The sequence below is a fragment of the Anolis sagrei genome, chromosome 1 (genome assembly GCF_037176765.1).
Source record: "Anolis sagrei isolate rAnoSag1 chromosome 1, rAnoSag1.mat, whole genome shotgun sequence".
NCBI lineage: Eukaryota > Metazoa > Chordata > Lepidosauria > Squamata > Dactyloidae > Anolis > Anolis sagrei.
In genome coordinates, this window is record NC_090021.1 from 192,831,465 (window position 1) to 192,850,672 (window position 19,208).

Here is a 19,208-nt window from a genome sequence, read left to right on the forward strand (position 1 = left end):
TAATCAATACAAAAACTGGAAGATCAAAGTATATCAACAATGGTTAAGTCTCAACCACTCTTTCTGATAATAGCCGTTTTTGCAGAGGGAAAAGGTCTTAATTGCCTTGATCCAGTAACTGCTACTATCCAGTGTAGGAACTCAAGATGGACCCAGGGTTTTCTCATCTGCAAGAGCTTCCCTCTTGAGGGAACCAAGGCAACCACAGAAGTACACAGACAGTGATGAATAACACCACACAAGAATTACATTTAAAAAAGAAAAACTCGTCACTTCTAAGCCGCATTTTTATTGTCAAGTTTCATAGTTCACAGAACCTATTTACAGTACGTATGAAACTACTTTAAGACAATATTATGAGTCTGGCCAGAGCCTTCTGCTATGGTTAAAACAAGCCTGCACAAAATCCATATGGCATGGCATTCACATGTTCAACCAAGTTTGAAGATTTACTTATGGAAGTAGTCAAGACAGCTTTAGATCTGGGGTGAGGCTCTCCAGGCGTTCCTAGACTACATTTCCAGCATCCCTTACAATTGGCTGTGTGGCCTAGGGCTGACTGGGAATTGCAGTCCCATATCACCTGGAGAGTCACAAGTTGCCCATCACCCATTATGAATATTTTCACACAAACAAAACAGACCATTTGAAAATAAAACCTTTGCCCAGCTCTGTCTGATGGAGAAAAGATTCCTACTGTCAGTTATTGGTTACCGCAGTGGTTCCCAATCTTTAGTCCTCCAGGTGTTTTGGACTTCAGCTCCTAGAAATCCCAGCTATCTTACCAGCTGTTAAGATTTGTGGGAGCTGAAGTCCAAAACACCTGGAGGATCAAAGGTTGGGAACCACTGGTTTACTTACAAAGTATCATTTAACAATGAGCTACATACAATGTGCTAGAAGTCACCTCTTCATTGTAGTTTCTGAACACATTAAAGAAATAGCTAGGCATTCTATTGTCCACTAGTAAACTATTCTACATAGCTAGTTTTCCCGCCATGAGTGTGTGCATGGTTAACACTGTTCTTTCCCCTTCCTTTTAAGCCAGTGGTTCTCAACCTGTGGGTCCCAGATGTTTTGGCCTCCAACTCCCAGAAATCCTAACAGCTGGTAAACTGGCTGGGATTTCTGGGAGTTGTAGACCAAAACACCTGGCGACCCACAGGTTGTGAACCACTTCCTTTAAGCACTGCTTGTTATACACAGAAAGCGTTTTGATTTTAAGCAAGCGCAATGTCAAGTTTTTTTCAACATGAACTACATAATTGAAAGCAACAGTCTCCCACCTTTTACTGATGCTTGAAGTGCAAACCCCCATTATAACAACAAAACGCCACCTAAAATAGCATAGACACTCAACTCCTGAAATAAGATGCTCTTCATGACCAGTCTACACAGTGGCAGATGAACCTGAACTATCTCTAATTGAACTGCAACGATCGACACAAGTCCCTGCTTTAAGGGGAGCCAACAGGATCTCAAATTCATCTGACTATACAGCCACAAAATGATGACATGAGTGCTGAGATCTACCAGGGTCCCCTAGAGGTCTCAGCACTGATGTAATCGTTATGCATCTGGCTATGGGCACATAGCCAAATGCTTTTGCAATCTTGCCTGCCCACAAACAAAAAGAGCAGGAAATGGTGAGGGGAGGGGGAAAGAGACCATCCAAAGTATATGGCTCAGCCTAATTACGCTATTGCTAAGCTCGTAAGATTTCAGCCATAGACTCTTGATCATGCAACCCCCAGTGCCTGAGTCTCTTTTCCAACTACCTCCAAAAATGCAAGGTCCTGGCACTGATAACCAACAGAACCATCTCCTTTGACAAATCAGAGCCTTTCTGTAAGTACCATCCAAGTAAGTTAAGCAAGTATATTCATGTAGCTGGCATAATGTAATTAATAACGTAACAGAGTATGAAATCAGAACAACTTCTAGTTGAAAACAGTAAAGACTCACATCCTGTAATATCTAATGCCAGTCAAATGACTCAACTGAGTCAATTACTTTTGTTTCCCTTTTTAAAGATGCTGAAATTGTAAAAAAAATGTTGAAAAACTTCAATGAGAATGCTAAACTGGTGTATGTTGATTGCAGATCAGTGTCAGGATTTTCATTCTTGCATTTCAAGTTCTTGCTTCAGACTATAATAAAAATATAGAAAAGATATTACGACATTTATAAACTGAGGCAAAGGCCATCCATAATCCAATACACATTTGTTCTGAACCAGAAAAGGGACCTCCAGTGGTGCAGCGTGTTAAACCACTGAATCTGCTGACCAAAAGGTTGGTGGTTTGAATCTGGGGAGTGGGTTAGCCCCAGCTTCTGCCAACCCAGCAGTTTGAAAACATGCAAATGTGAGTAGATCAATAGGTACCGCCTGGCGGGAAGGTAATGGCGCTTCATGCAATCATACTGGCCACATGACCTTGGAGGTGTATATGGACAACGCCAGCTCTTCAGCTTAGAAATGGATATAAGCACCACCCCCAGAGTCAGATACGACTAGACTTAATATCAAGGGAGAACCTTTTCCTTTACCTTCTTTAGGCAAGGAATACCCAGAGGTGCTTTTGCAGTCCTTTCAAATGTAGCCTACATCATTGTTGGTTTCCCATTCAAGCATAATTAGAGCTGAACTTGCTTAGCTTCTCAAGTTGAGGCACCTTTACTTTTCTGAACCTTTACTTTTACTTTTCTGAATCAGAAAACCTATTCTTCCACTTCCTGCTTCCATGCCTCTTTTATGTGGAAATGTATGAGCTGAACTCGTCTTTCACACATTATTGTCTAAAAACCTTCTCCCAATACACTTAATTTAGTTCACGAAAACACAAAAGGATGGGGTAGACTATAACCAGTGCACCAACATAGGAAACTTGGGGAGGGGAGTTACACCGGTTACCTTTTCAGATAGGCATGAACGTTGTCATAACCGTGATACTTGGCCAAATAAACCAGAACGCCTGTCGCACACCTTCCTTCCCGTTGCCTGCAGAAGCTGCAGTTGCAGATTCCACGGCAGGGTGGGCAATACCAGTCCTGAAGAAGAAAGAACACATAATGCATATGTTCATAACTGAAAAAAAGTAATTTTGCAATGACTCATTCCTTTCTGATCAATAAGCTTATGCCTAGACTCTTAAAAGTTGCACTGAAGGAGCCTATCGGATAAATAAGAATCTACAGGAGTCTGTTTGTACCAACTTTAACACATGGTTAAATGAGCCTCCAGGGAGATGCCCTTACCGGATCCAGCAAAGCAGTTTTGACTTCCTCTCCATAGCGGTTGCGAAGACAGGGCCCACAAAACTGGCCCCGTACTCCTATACATTCTGGGTTGCGACAGTTTGTCTTGGTGTCTATAGTTTTCTGGCGGCACTGATGACAGGTGGACCCCTATAAAAAAGCAGAGAATTAGGTTTGAGATTGCTGCAGACTGATCTATAGAAGTTAAGCATCCTGAAAAAGAATCACACTTCGCATATGGGCAGCCATGATTAGAATACCATTTTGATTTTGAAGTAGAATGGATATTAAGGATGTACAAATGAGGCTGATAAGACTGAAAGGCACTTAGGCCCCTTCAACCCTTCCATATAAAATCCAGATTATCTGCTTTGATAATCTGGATTATATGGCAGTGTAGAAGAGATCCCAGATACAGTCAGACCCAACTGCTGTGCTTGTATGCCCCTTTTAATACCTTGCTTCCTCCCTTCCAGTTTAGCATCAAACTATATGTTGCAAGGACCCCCTGGTGGCGCAGCAGATTAAACCGCTGAGCTGAACTTGCTGACCAAAAGGTCGGCAGTTCAAATCTGGGGAATGGGATAAGCTCCCACTGTTAGTCCCAGCTTCTGCCAACCTAGCAGTTCAAAAACATGCAAATTTGAGTAGTTTAATAGGTACCACTTCTGCGGAAAAGTAACGGCATTCCATGCAGTCATGCTGGCCACTAGGGCTGGGCGATTTCGTTCGTTAATTTCGTAATTCGTTATTGATTCATATTTAAATTAGCTTACGAACCGATATTGAACCATTTAGGAGCAACTAAAAATCGAAACGAATTTTTCAATTCATTTCGTAATTGTTTCGAAATTGTTTCGAAATCGTTTCGTTATTACTTCCGTATGTCTGGTGCAAGTTTTATAGTTGTTGTTTGTTTTCTTAGTGATAAAAAAATAAATTATCACACCAACAGTCAACAACAGAGAGAGAGGGAAGCTTCAGAAGTTCCCCCTGTCCCATTTGGAGGTTTTTTTAGCGTATTGCGCAGTTGCGTCCGCCATTAACGAATTGATTCGTAATCGATTCGTAATTGTTTCGTAATTTCCGAAATTTTGTATATTTTGAACTTTTTTAAAGAAAAATTTCGGAATTCTTTTTAAAAACGAAACGCAAAAAACCCCTAAAAACGAATCGAGTTTAGAAACAAATTTTTCCATGGTTACCCAGCCCTACTGGCCACATGAGCTTGGAGGCGTCTATGGACAATGCCAGCTTAGAAATGGAGATGAGCAGCAACCCCCAGAGTCAGACACGACTAGATTTAATGTAAAAAAAACCCTTCACCTTTTTTTATATGTTGCCATTATATCTTAAAACTAGACAAACAAATGGCACCTTATGCTTCGACAACTAAACTAGAGGTAGGCAAAGGACTGGAGGATACAAACACACAACTCAGCAACATAGTTCCAACCCAAACTTTCAAGGCATGTCCACATGTTTTTATCTCGAGATACTGTGCTTCCTGATTACTTGAAAAGTTTTAATACAAAGGAATAAATTGGAAGAAGTCGAACCCAACAACATATTGGTTGGCATCCTGTTTGTGAATTAAGATGGAAATATTCAGACTTATGCCATTGTAAATCATTTTATGATTGTTGAGTAGGTGAGAAATTCCGTTCTGTCCACTCAACAACCCAAATCTCCCCAATTCACCTAACAAACAACACAGCCCCTCTAGCACAGCATAGTCAAAGGACACAAAACAAAAAAGTACAATAATTTTAGACCAGGTATCCTAAATGGACCACACCAATTTTGATTGCTAAAATGAAAGCAAGGACTATCAGATGCTTAGACAAATCACTCAGAATATTCCTTTCCTAAGAATAATAAATTAGATTCAATTAGATAAACAGAACACAAACAAACAAGTATGCTAATATAGTGTCTGAATGCAGGGCAGGAGTATCCTTACCAGTGTACGGTTGTACACTTTATCACTGGCAGTTTCACAGATATTATTTAACTCTGCCTGGGTTATTTCTTCCACTGGACGGATAACATGGGGAAGAGTCATAGCGCTGTTACGTTTTCTTCTGGGAGCATCCATTTCATCCTGAAATTATCAGAAAACCAAATGAACTTGGTAAGTATGCACACAGTGCAACCAAGCATTGTAACTACCAGAATCACAAAAATAGTGATTTTAGGTATTAATCTGTAGTTCTTCTAGTTGCACACTACATTCCTCACATGACTCACAGGCAAACCCCAAAACACTTGTGGGCATAATATGTCACAACCACTGCTCAAAAGAAAGATCATGGGAGGAAAAGGTAATAAATGTCTGCTATTCATAATGGGTTTGTCACTTTCACAACACACATATTACTGGGGAACATAAATGAGAGGATGCTGGTTTTCCACAAACTGAATGGCCACTTGGAACAGAATGCTGGATCAGATCAGCCATTACTCTAATGCAGCACAGCATTTATGTTAAGAACTATCCCAATTCAGTTTGCTATGGAGATGCCAGGGTTTTTCTTCCCTGATGGAGCCACAGTGGTGCAATGGGTTAAACCCTTGTGCCAGCTGAACTGTTGACCTGAGGACCTGAAGGTTGGGTTGGCGGTTCGAATCTGAGAAATGGGGTGAGCTCCCATCTGTCAGCCCCAGCTTCCCATGCGGAGACATGAGAGAAGCTTCCCACAGGATAGTAACACATCCGGGCAACCCATGGATAACATTCTTCCAGACACCCAATTCTCTCACACCAGTATATTCTCAATTCGCTTCTGACACGATAAAATAAAATCCCTTCCCATTGGGTGAAGAAAATCTAACAAAGGGGGCATTAGATGAACTGTGGTCTACACTGCACATTTATCATCCTTGTGGGAGGCTTCTCTCATGTCCCCGCATGAGGAGCTGGAGCTGATAGAGGGAGCTCATCTGCCTCTCCCCGGATTCGAACCTGCGACCTGTCGGTCTTCAGTCCAGCCGGCACAGGGGTTTAACCCACTGCGCCACCGGGGGCTCCATCCCTGGGCAACGTCCTTGCAGACGGCCAATTCTCTCACACCAGGAGTCACTCCTGACCCGACAAAAAAACAAAACAAAAACAAAACCTGCACATTTACTGTCCACATCACAATTTTTAGGTGAGGCAACAACCTGTATCTAATCCAAGCTAAATCTGTATTTGAAAGGCTTCTACAAAGTAACATAGCTTATAACATCATCACCAACACAAACCTCAGAATAGTCATCAAATGTTCTCCTTCTCACTAAAACGTAAGGATCTTCCTCCTGCTTGTCTGACATGGGGCTTGGAGGACCTTCAATCAAGGATCGCGATCTGGTGTGAGGCCTAGAACTTCTCTCTGGATTCCTCCGTAAAGCACTTCTGGGAAATGATTTCCTGGGAGTCCTCCGTGGTTTCTGAGATGGAGACAAAGGTAACCCAACATCACAATTACAACTTCACCCTATGTATTACCTAAAATATTTCAAATACTGACCATTTCCCTATGCTAGCTGATTTGTTAGTATGTAAATGCATCATGAGGCGTGAACTCAGTAAGCAAGTACAGGGCTGGCGCCTAAGGCTCAGTTCACATATAACAAGCGTCAAAAGAAATCTCAATATTTCAAGGTTGTGACTCACCGAAATAGGGGTTGTCAGTAGACCTTTCCCAGGAAACATTCCAGGGACACTCAATTCTGCCATCAATCTTGCAAGCTAAAAAAAAAAAGAATATTTCAGGATACTTGTGCAGCTACAGGATCTTAATGCAATGCTCATTCTTAATGCAATGCCTTCAAGTTGTTTCCGACTTGTGGCAACCCTAAAGCAAACCTATTATGGGGTTTTCTTGGCTTGCCTTTTACCTTCCTCTGAAGCTGAGGAAGTATGACTTGTCCAAGGTCACACAATAATAAATAAATAAATAAATAAATAATCTTTATTTATACCCCGCGCCACCAACTCCCCGAAGGGACTCGGGGCGGCTAACATGAGGCCAGACCCAAATAGAATACAATAGAGCAAAGTACATATAAAACAAAACATTATCAAATAAAATACTTAATAATAACATAGTAATGAAATGAAAATAACAAAATAATAATAAAACAAATGATAAAATGGTAATAGAACAAAGAGAGCTAGGCCAATGGATAAAAACTGATAAAACCCATGGGTGAGATGGATAGAAAGTGCTATGACTTGTGGGGGGCTCGGATGGGATAATCTCCAACTGAGGGATAAGATGAAGAGCATCAGAGAGACAAGTTGGACCTGGGACAGGACGTGGCATGGAAATTGGTTGTTCAATCCCCAAAAGCACATGGGAAAAGCCAGGTTTTTAAACATTTTCTAAAGGCTGCCAGGGTGGGTGCCTGTCTAATCTCCCTGGGGAGTGAATTCCAGAGCCAGGGAGCAACCGCAATGGGTTTCCATGGCTGAACAAGGATTTGTACCCTGGTTTCTGGAGTCATAATCAAATGCTCAGACCACTGCACTGCACTGGCTCTTATATGCTGAGTTCAGAAATACAGCAGATGAAATACCTTAAATGAAAATATGTGTTTTGTAACTTTTGTAAGCTGTTTCTGGAGGTAACAAGGACCAGGTTAAATTATTTTGTATTAAAATGAGTGCAGTGTGCAATGTGTTAATCAAAGTGGTGAGTCATGGGCCAGTGCTGGTTCATGAGGTATTTACTGCCAGCCTGGAAAAGAAACAACTGTAGTCCATTGGTACAAATAGTATACTAGTCACTAGCACACTGGAAAAATGACAATCCCCAGTCTACTACATCAGCAAACTTGGAAAGCACCAATGTGGAATGCCACATAATGGCATTGAGTTTGCTTTTATTAAGTATAGCGCAACCAAGAACTATCACACAGGTTCATCAGGTGGCACAATGGATTAAACCCTTGTGCCGGCAGGACTGCTGACCAGCAGATGGCCGGTTTGAATCCAGGGAGTGGGATGAGCTCCCATCTCAGCTCTAGCTTCCCATGCAGGGACATGAGAGAAGCCTCCCACAGGATGGTAAAAACATCAAAATATCCGAGCATCCCCTGGGCAACGTCCTTGCAGATGGCCAATTCTCTCACACCAGAAGCAACTTGCATTTTCTCAAGTCGCTCCTGACACACACACAAATCAGGACATGACATTTAATCGAGAAGTGCTTTTTTTGTAACTTACCATGGCCTTGTTTTCTTTTATATTTAAAGCTCTTTTCTCTAAGAATTTTGGGCCTCTTTCTTCATCAGAATCCGAATCCTGGTCCAGTTCACAGGGAAGTTTAGGAGCAGGAACTCTTTCAGCCTCCCTCCTCTTAGACCTCCGAGGTGGAAACTTCAGAGCAACTTTAAGAGGGATAGGGCAATTCCGTGGTCTCTTATTATGTTGATGTTTATCTTCATCACACTCATTGTTTTCTTCAGAATCGGTATCCAGTTTCTATTCAAGAGTAAAAATGAATCAACAAGATGCATATTACCAATTCCAGTTCTAGATCAGGAAAATCTACAATACGGAACTACATCACAGATATTTGTACAGTGCTGTCTCTTCACAGTCATTTTAAATTACCCTTCTTTAGATCCAAAGCCCACTAAATTCATCTGAGAAAACTATACTGACATGTGCAACAAAAGCCACAGCAGATAGTTCTCACTTTCATCAGGTCTGAGCCGACCCTTTCATGACAGCACATAGAACAGCCTCATTTTTCTTGAATCTTTCCAATAAGTTGCGATTAGTGAAATACAATCTCAATGCTACATTGGACTGCTTCAATGACCAATGTTTTGCTTGCTCTTGCTCAATGTAAGATTTCTATCTTGGGACCAAGCAAAATGAAACTGGACTTATTTTGAGATCAGTATGAACATTTAAGGGGCTGCGGTGGTGCAGTGGGATAAACCGCTAAGCTGCTGAACTTGCTGACTGCAAGGTTGGCAATTTGAATCAACGGGACAGGGTGAGCTCCCATTGTTAGCGTCAGCTTTTGTCAACCTAGCAGATCGAAAACATGCAAATGTGAGTAGATCAATAGGTACCACTTTGGTGGGAAGGGAACAGCGGTCCAAGCAGTCATGCCGGCCACATGACCTTGGAGGTGTCTACAGATAATGCCAGTCCTTTGACTTAGAAATGGAGATGAGCACCAACCCCCCAGAGTCAGACTCAACTAGACTTCATGTCAAGAGGAATCCTGAACCTTTAGTACATTTAATACAACAAAACTGAACTGTACAACTCACCAATGCATCATGAATCTCACTTTCCGAAAAACCACAGAATGATTCATCATCTGAATCCTCCTTGAAGATTTTGGCCATTTCTTCTGTAACTTCTGGCTTGAAATTCGATTTCTTTAAAAAAATGAATACACCAGGTTTTTCTCTTTCTTTCTTTTTTTTAAAAAAGAACCTATTTTCCACAAACTGTTTAGAGAGCAAATCACATTTTACAAGTACACTACAAGAGAATAGCTTTTGTAACAAAGAAAAATGGTTCAGGGGGTTTACAAATGGTTTCAGAGCTGTTATGGCAAATCATCAGCATGTTAGGTTAGGCGACATTTCAAAAGGATAGAATAAGTGGCTAATCTACCTCCAACAATTACTACCTAGAAGCAGAAGGGAAAAAGTGAAATGAAATTACAGTACATACTGTATATTCATAACTGCTGTATAGAAATGTAAGCAAAGCATTTTAATCGCATATGGGGCATTTTTCGACAGCACACATTCAATTCTGTTTATTCTCACACTTTTTACTTACCGTGTTTGCAAAATTATCGGAGCCAAAACTGTCACAGCTGTCATCAGAGGATGAAGAGGTTTCCATAGGGATCAGCTTTGTATTGCGGAATGCCGTAGATTTCTTCTTTCCTGAAAGGTCGCCCTGAGAAATGGACAATGGCAGTTCAATTAGTCATTGTAATAAGGTAGGCTTTCCAGGGCGACCCTATGAAAACTAGATATCAAGAGTACACACACCGTAGCATCAGAAAGGTAATGGAAAGAGACATTAATTGTATTTGTGGCACCACAAGCAAAACACCTGAGCACTATTTGCTAGGCAGCAGGCATTTTCATCACATAAACTTTACACAGTGATACATGTTTATATATGAATTCTATTCTTTAGAATTATGAATTGAAATGTATGTTAGTGCAATTATCCAGTGCTATGTCAGTTATTGTGTTAGTGCAATTATACATAAATACAACAATGCTATTTAAGATATACATTTCTGAAAACTTAAAACAGTTTCAGAATTAAAGCAATACTTTTCAGACTGTTTTTATTAAGTTTTCCCATCTTATCTTTCAAGCTGTGGCCAATTCATATAATGCTAGTCTTTCCTTTTTTCTGCCAATCTTATCTTATCTTCAGTCACTTCAGCCTTTGCATGGCAACCCTGGCACAGGTTCAGCACAGGTGTGTCACTGGGCACTTACTGTAACTGATTTATGGTACACAAAAAGGACTGTTAGACCGAGGTAAAGCAGCCATTAGACTAGTCAATAATCTACCAAGCACACATATAAAAAAACGGATCCACTTGTGAAGCCTAGATATGCCAACTTCAGGAATGTCAACACACACATTTAATGAAGAAAGGCATATGGTGTAGTAATTTGAAGGCTGGAGATCAAGGTTTGAATTCCCATACAGCCATCCATACTTGGGTCTTTCTGCCCCGCTAGCTCAGTTGACATCTTGAGCAGTGATCAATTTATATGCCTCCAAGGAACTCTGTTGACTCTGGGAAATTGACGCTTCTGTTTTTATGTTTGTTTTTATGTCTGATATAATAGCTTATTTAAATTTTATTTTAATTTGCTAAGTTATAATGTGTTTTTATTATGCCGTGGAGTTTAATTTTTGTTACTCTATGTCTATTAGTTGTTATGTTCAGGCATTGAATGTTTGCCCTTTTTGTGATTGGAATCCGCCCTGAGTCCCTTTAAGGAGATAGAGCAGAATATAAATAGTTATTATTATTATTATTATTATTATTATTATTTGAAAGACAACAAGATGAGTCCACAGCAGACACTCTGGTGGCTGTTGTACTGGATCACATGTCAGGCACTTCCCAAGTGTCTAGAACTGTGTGATGTATCAGCGAATAATATGTGCAGATCCCAGTAAGGTGGCCTTCTGCAGCTGGCAGATGCTAATTTTTTCAGTGCCGATTGTGTTTAAGTGCAGGCCAAGGTCTTTAGGCACTGCACCCAGTGTGCCGATCACCACTGGGGCCACACCTTGACTGGCTTGTGCCAGAGTCTTTGCAGTTCAATCTTTAAATTCTGTGATTATTATTATTATTGAGTGCTCTTGGGCAGGTTACACTGTCTCAGCCTCAGAATAAGGTAATGCAAGATACAAATGAATAATTAATAATGCACAACATGGCTACTGTTAGTATAATGCATTTATTTGAAAACACTCCACAAAGACTGGTGCAATTTAAAAGCTGGTTCCTTACTTGCTAGTCTAACTAGAGCAGGGGTCCTCAACTAATGCCCAGGGGCCAAATAGGGCCCTCCAAGGTCATTTACCCAGCCCTAACTCAGGGTCAACCTAAGTCTGAAACGAACTGAAAGCACACAGCAACAACAACAATCCTATCTCAGCAGCCAAAAGCAGGCCCACACTTCCCATTGAAATACTAACAAATTTATATTTGTTAAAATTGTTCTTCATTTTAATTATTGCATTGTTTAAAGTGTTTCTTGGACCTCAAATAAGATATGTGCAGTGTGCATAGGAATTCATTCATGCTTTTTTCAAATTCTAATCTGGCATTCCAAGAGTTTGGCCCTCTGTTTAAAAAGTTTGAGGACACCTGAATTAGAGTATACCTATTTATTTATTTATTTGTTATATTTTATACTGCCTCTCTCAGCCCGAAAGGCAACATTTGACTCAAGAGGAACTTGCTAAGTTGACGCTAGTGTAAGTTTATTTATTTAGGGAGCCCATTCTAGTCAATACTAACAATTGGGTTTAAGGTAATGTGCCCAAGTACTGAATACTAGAAGCAAATTTTGCTTCTAAGTAAAAGAAAACTAAGATATTTTTTAGAAACTTCTTCTGATCTCATTTTTATCCCGGCACTGATTTCCCAGGATCTGATCCCAGGTTTTCTTTTTATCCCAGATTATCTGGCAGTTTGAAGCAGAAAACCTGGGATCAGGGCCTGTCTGGAAGGGACCTGAGTTGATAGCTTCCCTGCCTATCACATTAAAAGTGATTTACTGTTTCCAAATGCATTTTCCTGAATATCACCCCAAATAACATACAAGAAGCTAGACCAGTGCTTCTCAACTCAGATGTTTTGGCCTTCAACTCCCAGAAATTGTAACAGCTGGTAAACTGGCTGGGATTTCTGGGAGTTGTAAGCCAAAACACCTGGGGACCCGCAGATTGAGAACCACTGGGCTAGACCTTCCATTCTGCAAATACACACACACTTATCCAGATAACATACATAACCACACACAGACTTTCATACCCATCTGGTTCACCAATAAACTCTTTTTCTTATATGCATGGACTGATATGCCTCCATGAGATTCATTATACCTAACTCTTCTCCACTCTGCCATCACATAAGCACCCATTCTAACATATGTGTGCGTATGTGTGTATTAGGGCTATTCTAGGAAGGGTCACCAAAACGTAATCCCTACTTGCCACCACGTGCATCCAGTTACATCCAATTAACTCCAAAGTGGAGTCTGGCCTTCAAGGAATTAACTGTTAGAAGTAAAGCAAAAAAGTTATATAAGGTTTAATATATGGCAAAGTGTGCCTTTAAGCACAGAGTAATATAAAGAACCACATGGTTGTGAGGAAAAGTGCCTTGTTTCAACACTGTGTAAGCCTAACCACAAATGCTTCCACATAGACAGACAGGTGATACATCAAGATGAAGAGGCCAAATCTGAAAAGGGTCAGAGTCCTCACTCAGTCATGCAAACATAGTGTCTCATATATCAAGTCACACACTCTCAGCCTCAGAGGAAAAAAAAAGAAACTTTGCCAAAAAATCCCATGGTAGATTCACCTTTAGAGTTGGCCTAAGTCAGGAAATGACTTGAAGACACACTCCCACAAAAAAGTAAACTTGTGCCTTTTCCACATCCCAGACCTCTTTGTGCATTACTCCCCCACCTGTTATTTGTCTTTTTATTCTTGAAACTCAATACTAAAATAAAAACAAAAAAACTAGCCCTTGTCTCCATCCATCTCCAGACCATATTCCAGTTTTTTCAGTAACTACTGAGTAAGACCAATCAGAGCACTTTTTAGGCACCGTGTACTAATTAATAGGGAGCCCACACTGGTGCAGTGGGACGACTAGTTTTCAATATTGTATCGTTCTTTCATGTGTTTTTGCTTGCACTACAAATAATACATGTGCAGTGTGCATAGGAATTTGCTCTTGCTTGTTTCGAACTAGAGTTTGGCCTCCCAACAGTCTGAAGGCCCTTCCAGGCAGGCCCTAGATCTGATCCCAAGTTTCTCTTTAGCCCAGATTATCTGGCAGTGCAGACTCAGGGCCCTTCCACTCAGCCCCATATCCCCGAATATCAAGGCAGGAAATCCCACATTATCTGAGTGTGGGCTCAAAGCAGATAATGTGGGATTTTCTGCCTTGCGATCCTGGCATATAGGGCTGTGTGGAAGAGCCCTCCCTCATATAATCCAATTTAAAGCAGAAAACCTGGGATAAGACCTTAGGATATAAGGCCTGCCTGGAAGGGCCTTGAGGCTTGAAAAGTTTGCCTTAAGGGGAAAGGGCCAATGCTTAACTGCTGTGTGCAAAGGTGGTTCTTCTGAAAGGCACAATTTAGGTGGTTTCCTCCTTTTTGCAGAAAGGGCAAACTAGCCTGCCCATTCAATCCCACCTTCCTTCTCCAGCAGTCAGAGAGTGCCAGGCCCAGCCTCAGGCAGCTCAGGAAAGACAGGCAGGCCTCCCATTGCCAACGTGTTCAGACTGGAAAGCATGAAGCGCGGGAAAACAGTTGAAGCCCGGCCTTCTTCTCCCCCCCCCCCCCTTCATTATCCTAGGCAAGGAACAATAACATTCACTCCCTCCTCCCCTATTACTTGCAGAGGCTTCCCAAGGAAGACTTTTCCTGAGGCGGAAATCTAACACATAGGAAGGAAGTTTTACTATGAAGCAGTAGTCAGGTAGTAGTCAGTAATCTGTAGTAAAGAGAGCATAATAATAATAGTAATAGTAATAATAATAATAATAATAATAATAATAATCTTTATTTATACCCCGCCACCATCTTCCCCAACGGGGACTCAGGGTGGCTTAAATGAGGCCAAGCCCAAGCAACAAATTACAGCAAAATCAAAAACAAAAGCAACAAACAGCAACATCATAATTACGTAAAAATATATGAATACATTAGCAATATAAAATTACAATAACACAATCACAGTGACAATGGGTGGGCCACATGTGCAGAATAAAATGATTTTTAAAAAACTCGAGTGGTATAGTGGTATAGTACAATATAGAAATATATAATACTAATATTGTGCTATGCTAATAATATATTGTATGTACAAATAACCACTCTGAGTCCCCTTCGGGGTGAGAAGAGAGGCATATAATATAAATGTCATAAATAAATAAAGACATGGGAATAAACACGGAACACGTGTCCTTACTTACAATGCCATCTATCTATATAAATAAAAATGTAATGTTCGTTTGTGAGATTAACATAACTCAAAAACCACTGGGAGAATTGACACCAAATTTGGACACAATACACGTATTTTTATTTATTTATTAATTATTCAAACGTATATGCCGCCACTCCCCTGGGGCTCGGAGCGGCTTACAAGAACAGGCTAAAATCTAACACAATTTAAAAACAATTTAAAAACAGCAGGCCAACAAGTGACTATCACTCATCAAAACACTGAAAAACATAACAGAAGAGACTTAAAAAGCCATAAAATAAAATAAAAATACATTACATTACAACACATGTGCATAACCACATAAATACACATATACACAAATATACACACACATATAAACACACTCAAAACACATATACACAGACTGGGCCACAGCAATGCGTGGCTGGGGACAGCTAGTACAGATATTAAAAGTGTTCTGGTCTACATAAAGGCAAAGAGCTGTAAGAGTTTGAGTGCTGGACTGCAGGGTTGCATTCCACATTGTGGAAGACACTGTTGAGTTCAGTTTGGCAACCACTTGCATTGCCATGGCTCAGTGCTATGCTGTTTTATAAGGTTTTTAAGCCTTCTCTGCCAGAGAGAGCTGGTGCCCCTCCAAACTACAACTCCCAGGATTTCACAGCATTGAGCCCTGGCAGTTCAAGCGCTTATGAAACATGCTTTTGTGCAAACACACATGGCTATGGCGGCTGCGTGGCTTCCCTTCCTTTCCCCTAAGGGGGAAATCAGGAAAGGAATTCCACTCGAGAGCTTGGAAGAGCAAAACAATCCCCATTTGGGGCTTACATTCCCATGCTGGCTGGAAAGGGGATGTTTCTACTGGATCTTCTCCACTGCAATAAATATTTCGGAAGCCAATAATTACACTTTTGATTACAGCCGGCCTTCTTTATCCACGGATTCTATCATCCAAAGTTTGGGCCCCTTCCACAGAACACAGAATATCAAGGCAGAAAATCCCACAATATCTGCTTTGAACTGGGTTACTGAAGGGCCCTTCCACACAGCTGAATAAAATCCCTCATCTGCTTTAAACTGGAATATATGGCAGGATGGATTTAGATAACTCAGGGCCCTTCCACACAGCCCTATATCCCAGGATATCAAAGTAGAAAATCCCACATTATCGGAGTGTGGACTCTGCTAACCCAGTTCAAAGCATATATTGTTGGATTTTCTGCCTTGATATTCTGGGTTATATTGCTGTGTGGAAGGGTCCTAGGTCAAAGAAAATAATTTGGATTTTATATGGCATTGTGGAAGGAGCCTAATGACATATTCCTCCCAGGCCCCTTCCACACAGCTGAATAAAATCCCACAGTATCTGCTTTGAACTGGAATATATGACAGTGTGGACTCAGAAAACCCAGTTCAAAGCAGACATTGTGGGATTTTCTGCCTTAATATTCTGGGATACAGGACTGTGTGGAAGGGCCCAGAATCCACACTGCCAAGTATCCCAGTTCAAATCAAATAATGTGGGATTTTATTCGTGTGGAAGGGGCCTTGGAAATATCCCCCCCAAAAAAGCAAACCTCAGTTTTGCCATGATATATAAGGCACCATATTACTTTCCCGTGGTATGTAATGGGACCTGGAAACTCAAGGGTTTTGGTATCCACGTGGGGCTTGGGATCAAACACCAGAACCCTTTTACACAGCCCTATATTCCAGAATATCAAGGCAGAAAATCTCTGCTTTCAACTGGGTGATACAAATCTACACTCAGATAAAGTGGGATTTTTGCCTTGATATTCTGGGATATAGGGCTGTGTGGCAGGGCCCTGTGTCCACACTGCCATATATCCCAGTTCAAAGCAGATAAAGTGGGATTTTATTCAGCTGTGTGGAAGGGGCCTGAATCCACATTGCCATATATTCCAGTTCAAAGCAGATATTGTGGGATTTTCTGCTTTGATATTCTGGAATTTAGGGCTGTGTGGAAAGGCCCCGAGGAGTGTACTTATTGTATTTTTACTCAAAGGCTGGTCTGTGTAGAACTATATGTAAATACAATTCAGTGCTCTCAGTGTAGAACCAGCCTCAAACTTTCTCCAAAGTGTTTGGTGACATCAGTTTCATAGCACTTCAGAAAGAAAAACCCTCCTTGAATGATAAATGGGACTTTCTAAACATTTCAAAATTATCCCATTGCACAACTAAGGGCCTTAAGTCCACAATATCTGCTTTGAACTGGGTTATCTGAGTCCACACTGCCTTATATTCCAGTTCAAAGCAGAGAATGTGGGATTTTATTCAGCTGTGTGGAAGGGGCCTGAGATATCTGTATCCACATTCAGATTATGTGGGATTTTCTGTCTTGATGTTCTGGGATATGGGGCTGTGTGGAAGGGTGCATTTTATCCTAGATAGAATGAAACCCTAACCCTTTCCCAAACTGACTGCCATGTAGTACAGTTTGAAACTGCATCATGTGGTCAGTGTAGACCCATATAAAACCATTTAAATGCATTATATAGGTCTACACCAGGTATAAGCAAACTTGGACCCTCAAGGTGTTTTGGACTACAACTCCCACAATTTCTAACAGCCGGTAGGCTGTTAGAAATTGTGGGAGTTGTAGTCCAAAACACCTTGAGGGTCCAAGTTTGCTCATGCCTGGTCTACACTGTGTATATGATGCAGTTCCAAACTATTATATGGAAGTGTAGGTCTAGCACATATACACACAATTTCTGTTATACTACTAATCCATTTTCCCATAGCATCCACGAGTTTTGGTATCCTGGCACCAAACCCCAGTGGATATACCAAAGCCCTGTTACATTTCCATTCATTCCCTCTTTCCTTTGCCTGCCCTTCCTTCCCCTCCAACTGAGTCTCCAATGTATTGGAAATCCTTCCCATTCACCCCAACATAAATCAAACCCCTGCTTAATGTGTCCCTACCTGCAAATGGAAAGGGTCCATTCTGGCAGCTGGGTTGCCACTGGAGGAACGCAATTGCACCATTGCAACTTGGAGCTAGAGTTGGAGCCAGGCAGAGAAAGGAGAGCCACGCCGCCAAAGACTCGCGCCAAAGCCTCTCCAAAAAGGATTGGGGGCAGTTTTCCCGCGAAAGTGAAAAAGTCCTGGAAGGTTTATAAAATCGCCTCTGTCCAGGCAGGGTTTTTTGTCCCGCCTCCTTGCGGGTGAGCCATGCATAGAAACAAAGTTGATGACAAAGGGAAAGCGCCTGCCCCCTTTTTGGGTCTGCCCCCTTCTTTTTTAATTTAAACCCCGCAGTTCTTTTTGTGGTGCTGCAAGGACCTACCTATCTCAGTGGCGCGAAATAGTAAGGAGGTATTTGCATAGCAAGGAAGCAGGGAGGGAGGGGCTGAAATGCCCCAGGGGAGAGAAATTGGGCTCTAAAAAGTTTTGGACGAGTTTCAGACTTGCAGCATGAAACATACTAAGGTTTTGTGCATCTCAGGTCTGTAAAGAGAAGAAGAAGAAGAAGAAACCAATTTAATAAAATCCATATAAAAGTTCCTGGCACATGAGGAAGCATGGAAACAGTTCTTAGAACTAATTTAAATAAATAAATAAAAATAAATAAATAAATATTAAATAAAACACAGATTTAATTCACAAAATATATTTAATGGTTACTTTGATTAAGTTGCTTTGGGCAGCAGGACTCTGCAATGAATATACAGAATATCAAGGCAGAAAATCCCACGCCACCCTGTTCCATTTTTAAAATTTTTTTAATGTATTCAGTAGGCCTTGGAGCCCCCGGTGGGGCAGTGGGTTAAACCCTTGTGCCGGCAGGACTGAAGACCGACAGGTCACAGGTTCGAATCTGGGGAGAGTGCGGATGAGCTCCCTCTATCAGCTCCAGCTCCTCATGCAGGGACATGAGAGAAACCTCACACAAGGATGATAAAAACATCAAATCATCCGGGCGTCCCCTGGGCAACATCCTTGCAGACGGCCAATTGTCTCACACCAGAACTGACTTGCAGTTTCTCAAGTCACTCCTGACACACACACAAAAAAGTAGGCCTGAGCAATGCATGGTACTAAATGGTTCTAAAGTACTTACAAAACTAAAATTCTGGTGGTGAAAATTTCAAAACTCTAACCAAACTTTCAAAATTTAATTATTATTTCATTACTGACAATTTTTATGACAGAACCAATTAGGAACTGCCATTTATAATGACATTTTGAGAGTTACAGT

The 19,208-nt window shown here is 41.1% G+C and overlaps 1 protein-coding gene across 1 annotated transcript; it reads right to left on the reverse strand.

The window, feature by feature from the left end:
- Positions 1 to 269: 269 nt before the first annotated feature.
- On the reverse strand, positions 270 to 18,100 carry CDCA7 (cell division cycle associated 7). The gene is made up of 10 exons (XM_060779241.2): positions 17,933 to 18,100; positions 10,058 to 10,180; positions 9,535 to 9,645; positions 8,471 to 8,728; positions 6,917 to 6,991; positions 6,505 to 6,690; positions 5,222 to 5,362; positions 3,259 to 3,408; positions 2,915 to 3,051; positions 270 to 2,150 (listed from the first exon to the last, which is right to left on the reverse strand). Exons 1-10 carry the CDS (start codon positions 17,993 to 17,995, stop codon positions 2,120 to 2,122), a joined length of 1,275 nt encoding a protein of 424 aa, XP_060635224.2. The 5' UTR covers positions 17,996 to 18,100; the 3' UTR covers positions 270 to 2,119.
- Positions 18,101 to 19,208: the final 1,108 nt, after the last annotated feature.

What these genes read in the sequence shown, in the direction of transcription:
- CDCA7 (XM_060779241.2), bottom strand. Translation starts at nt 17,995, where the DNA reads ATGGTGCAATTGCGTTCCTCCAGTGGCAACCCAGCTGCCAGAATGGAC. An exon ending in TGGACCCTTTCCATTTGCAG is followed by an intron (nt 10,181 to 17,932) that starts GTAGGGACACAT and finishes TCCATTTCTCAG; the next exon opens with GGCGACCTTTCAGGAAAGAA. An exon ending in GTGAGATTCATGATGCATTG is followed by an intron (nt 8,729 to 9,534) that starts GTGAGTTGTACA and finishes ACTCTTGAATAG; the next exon opens with AAACTGGATACCGATTCTGA.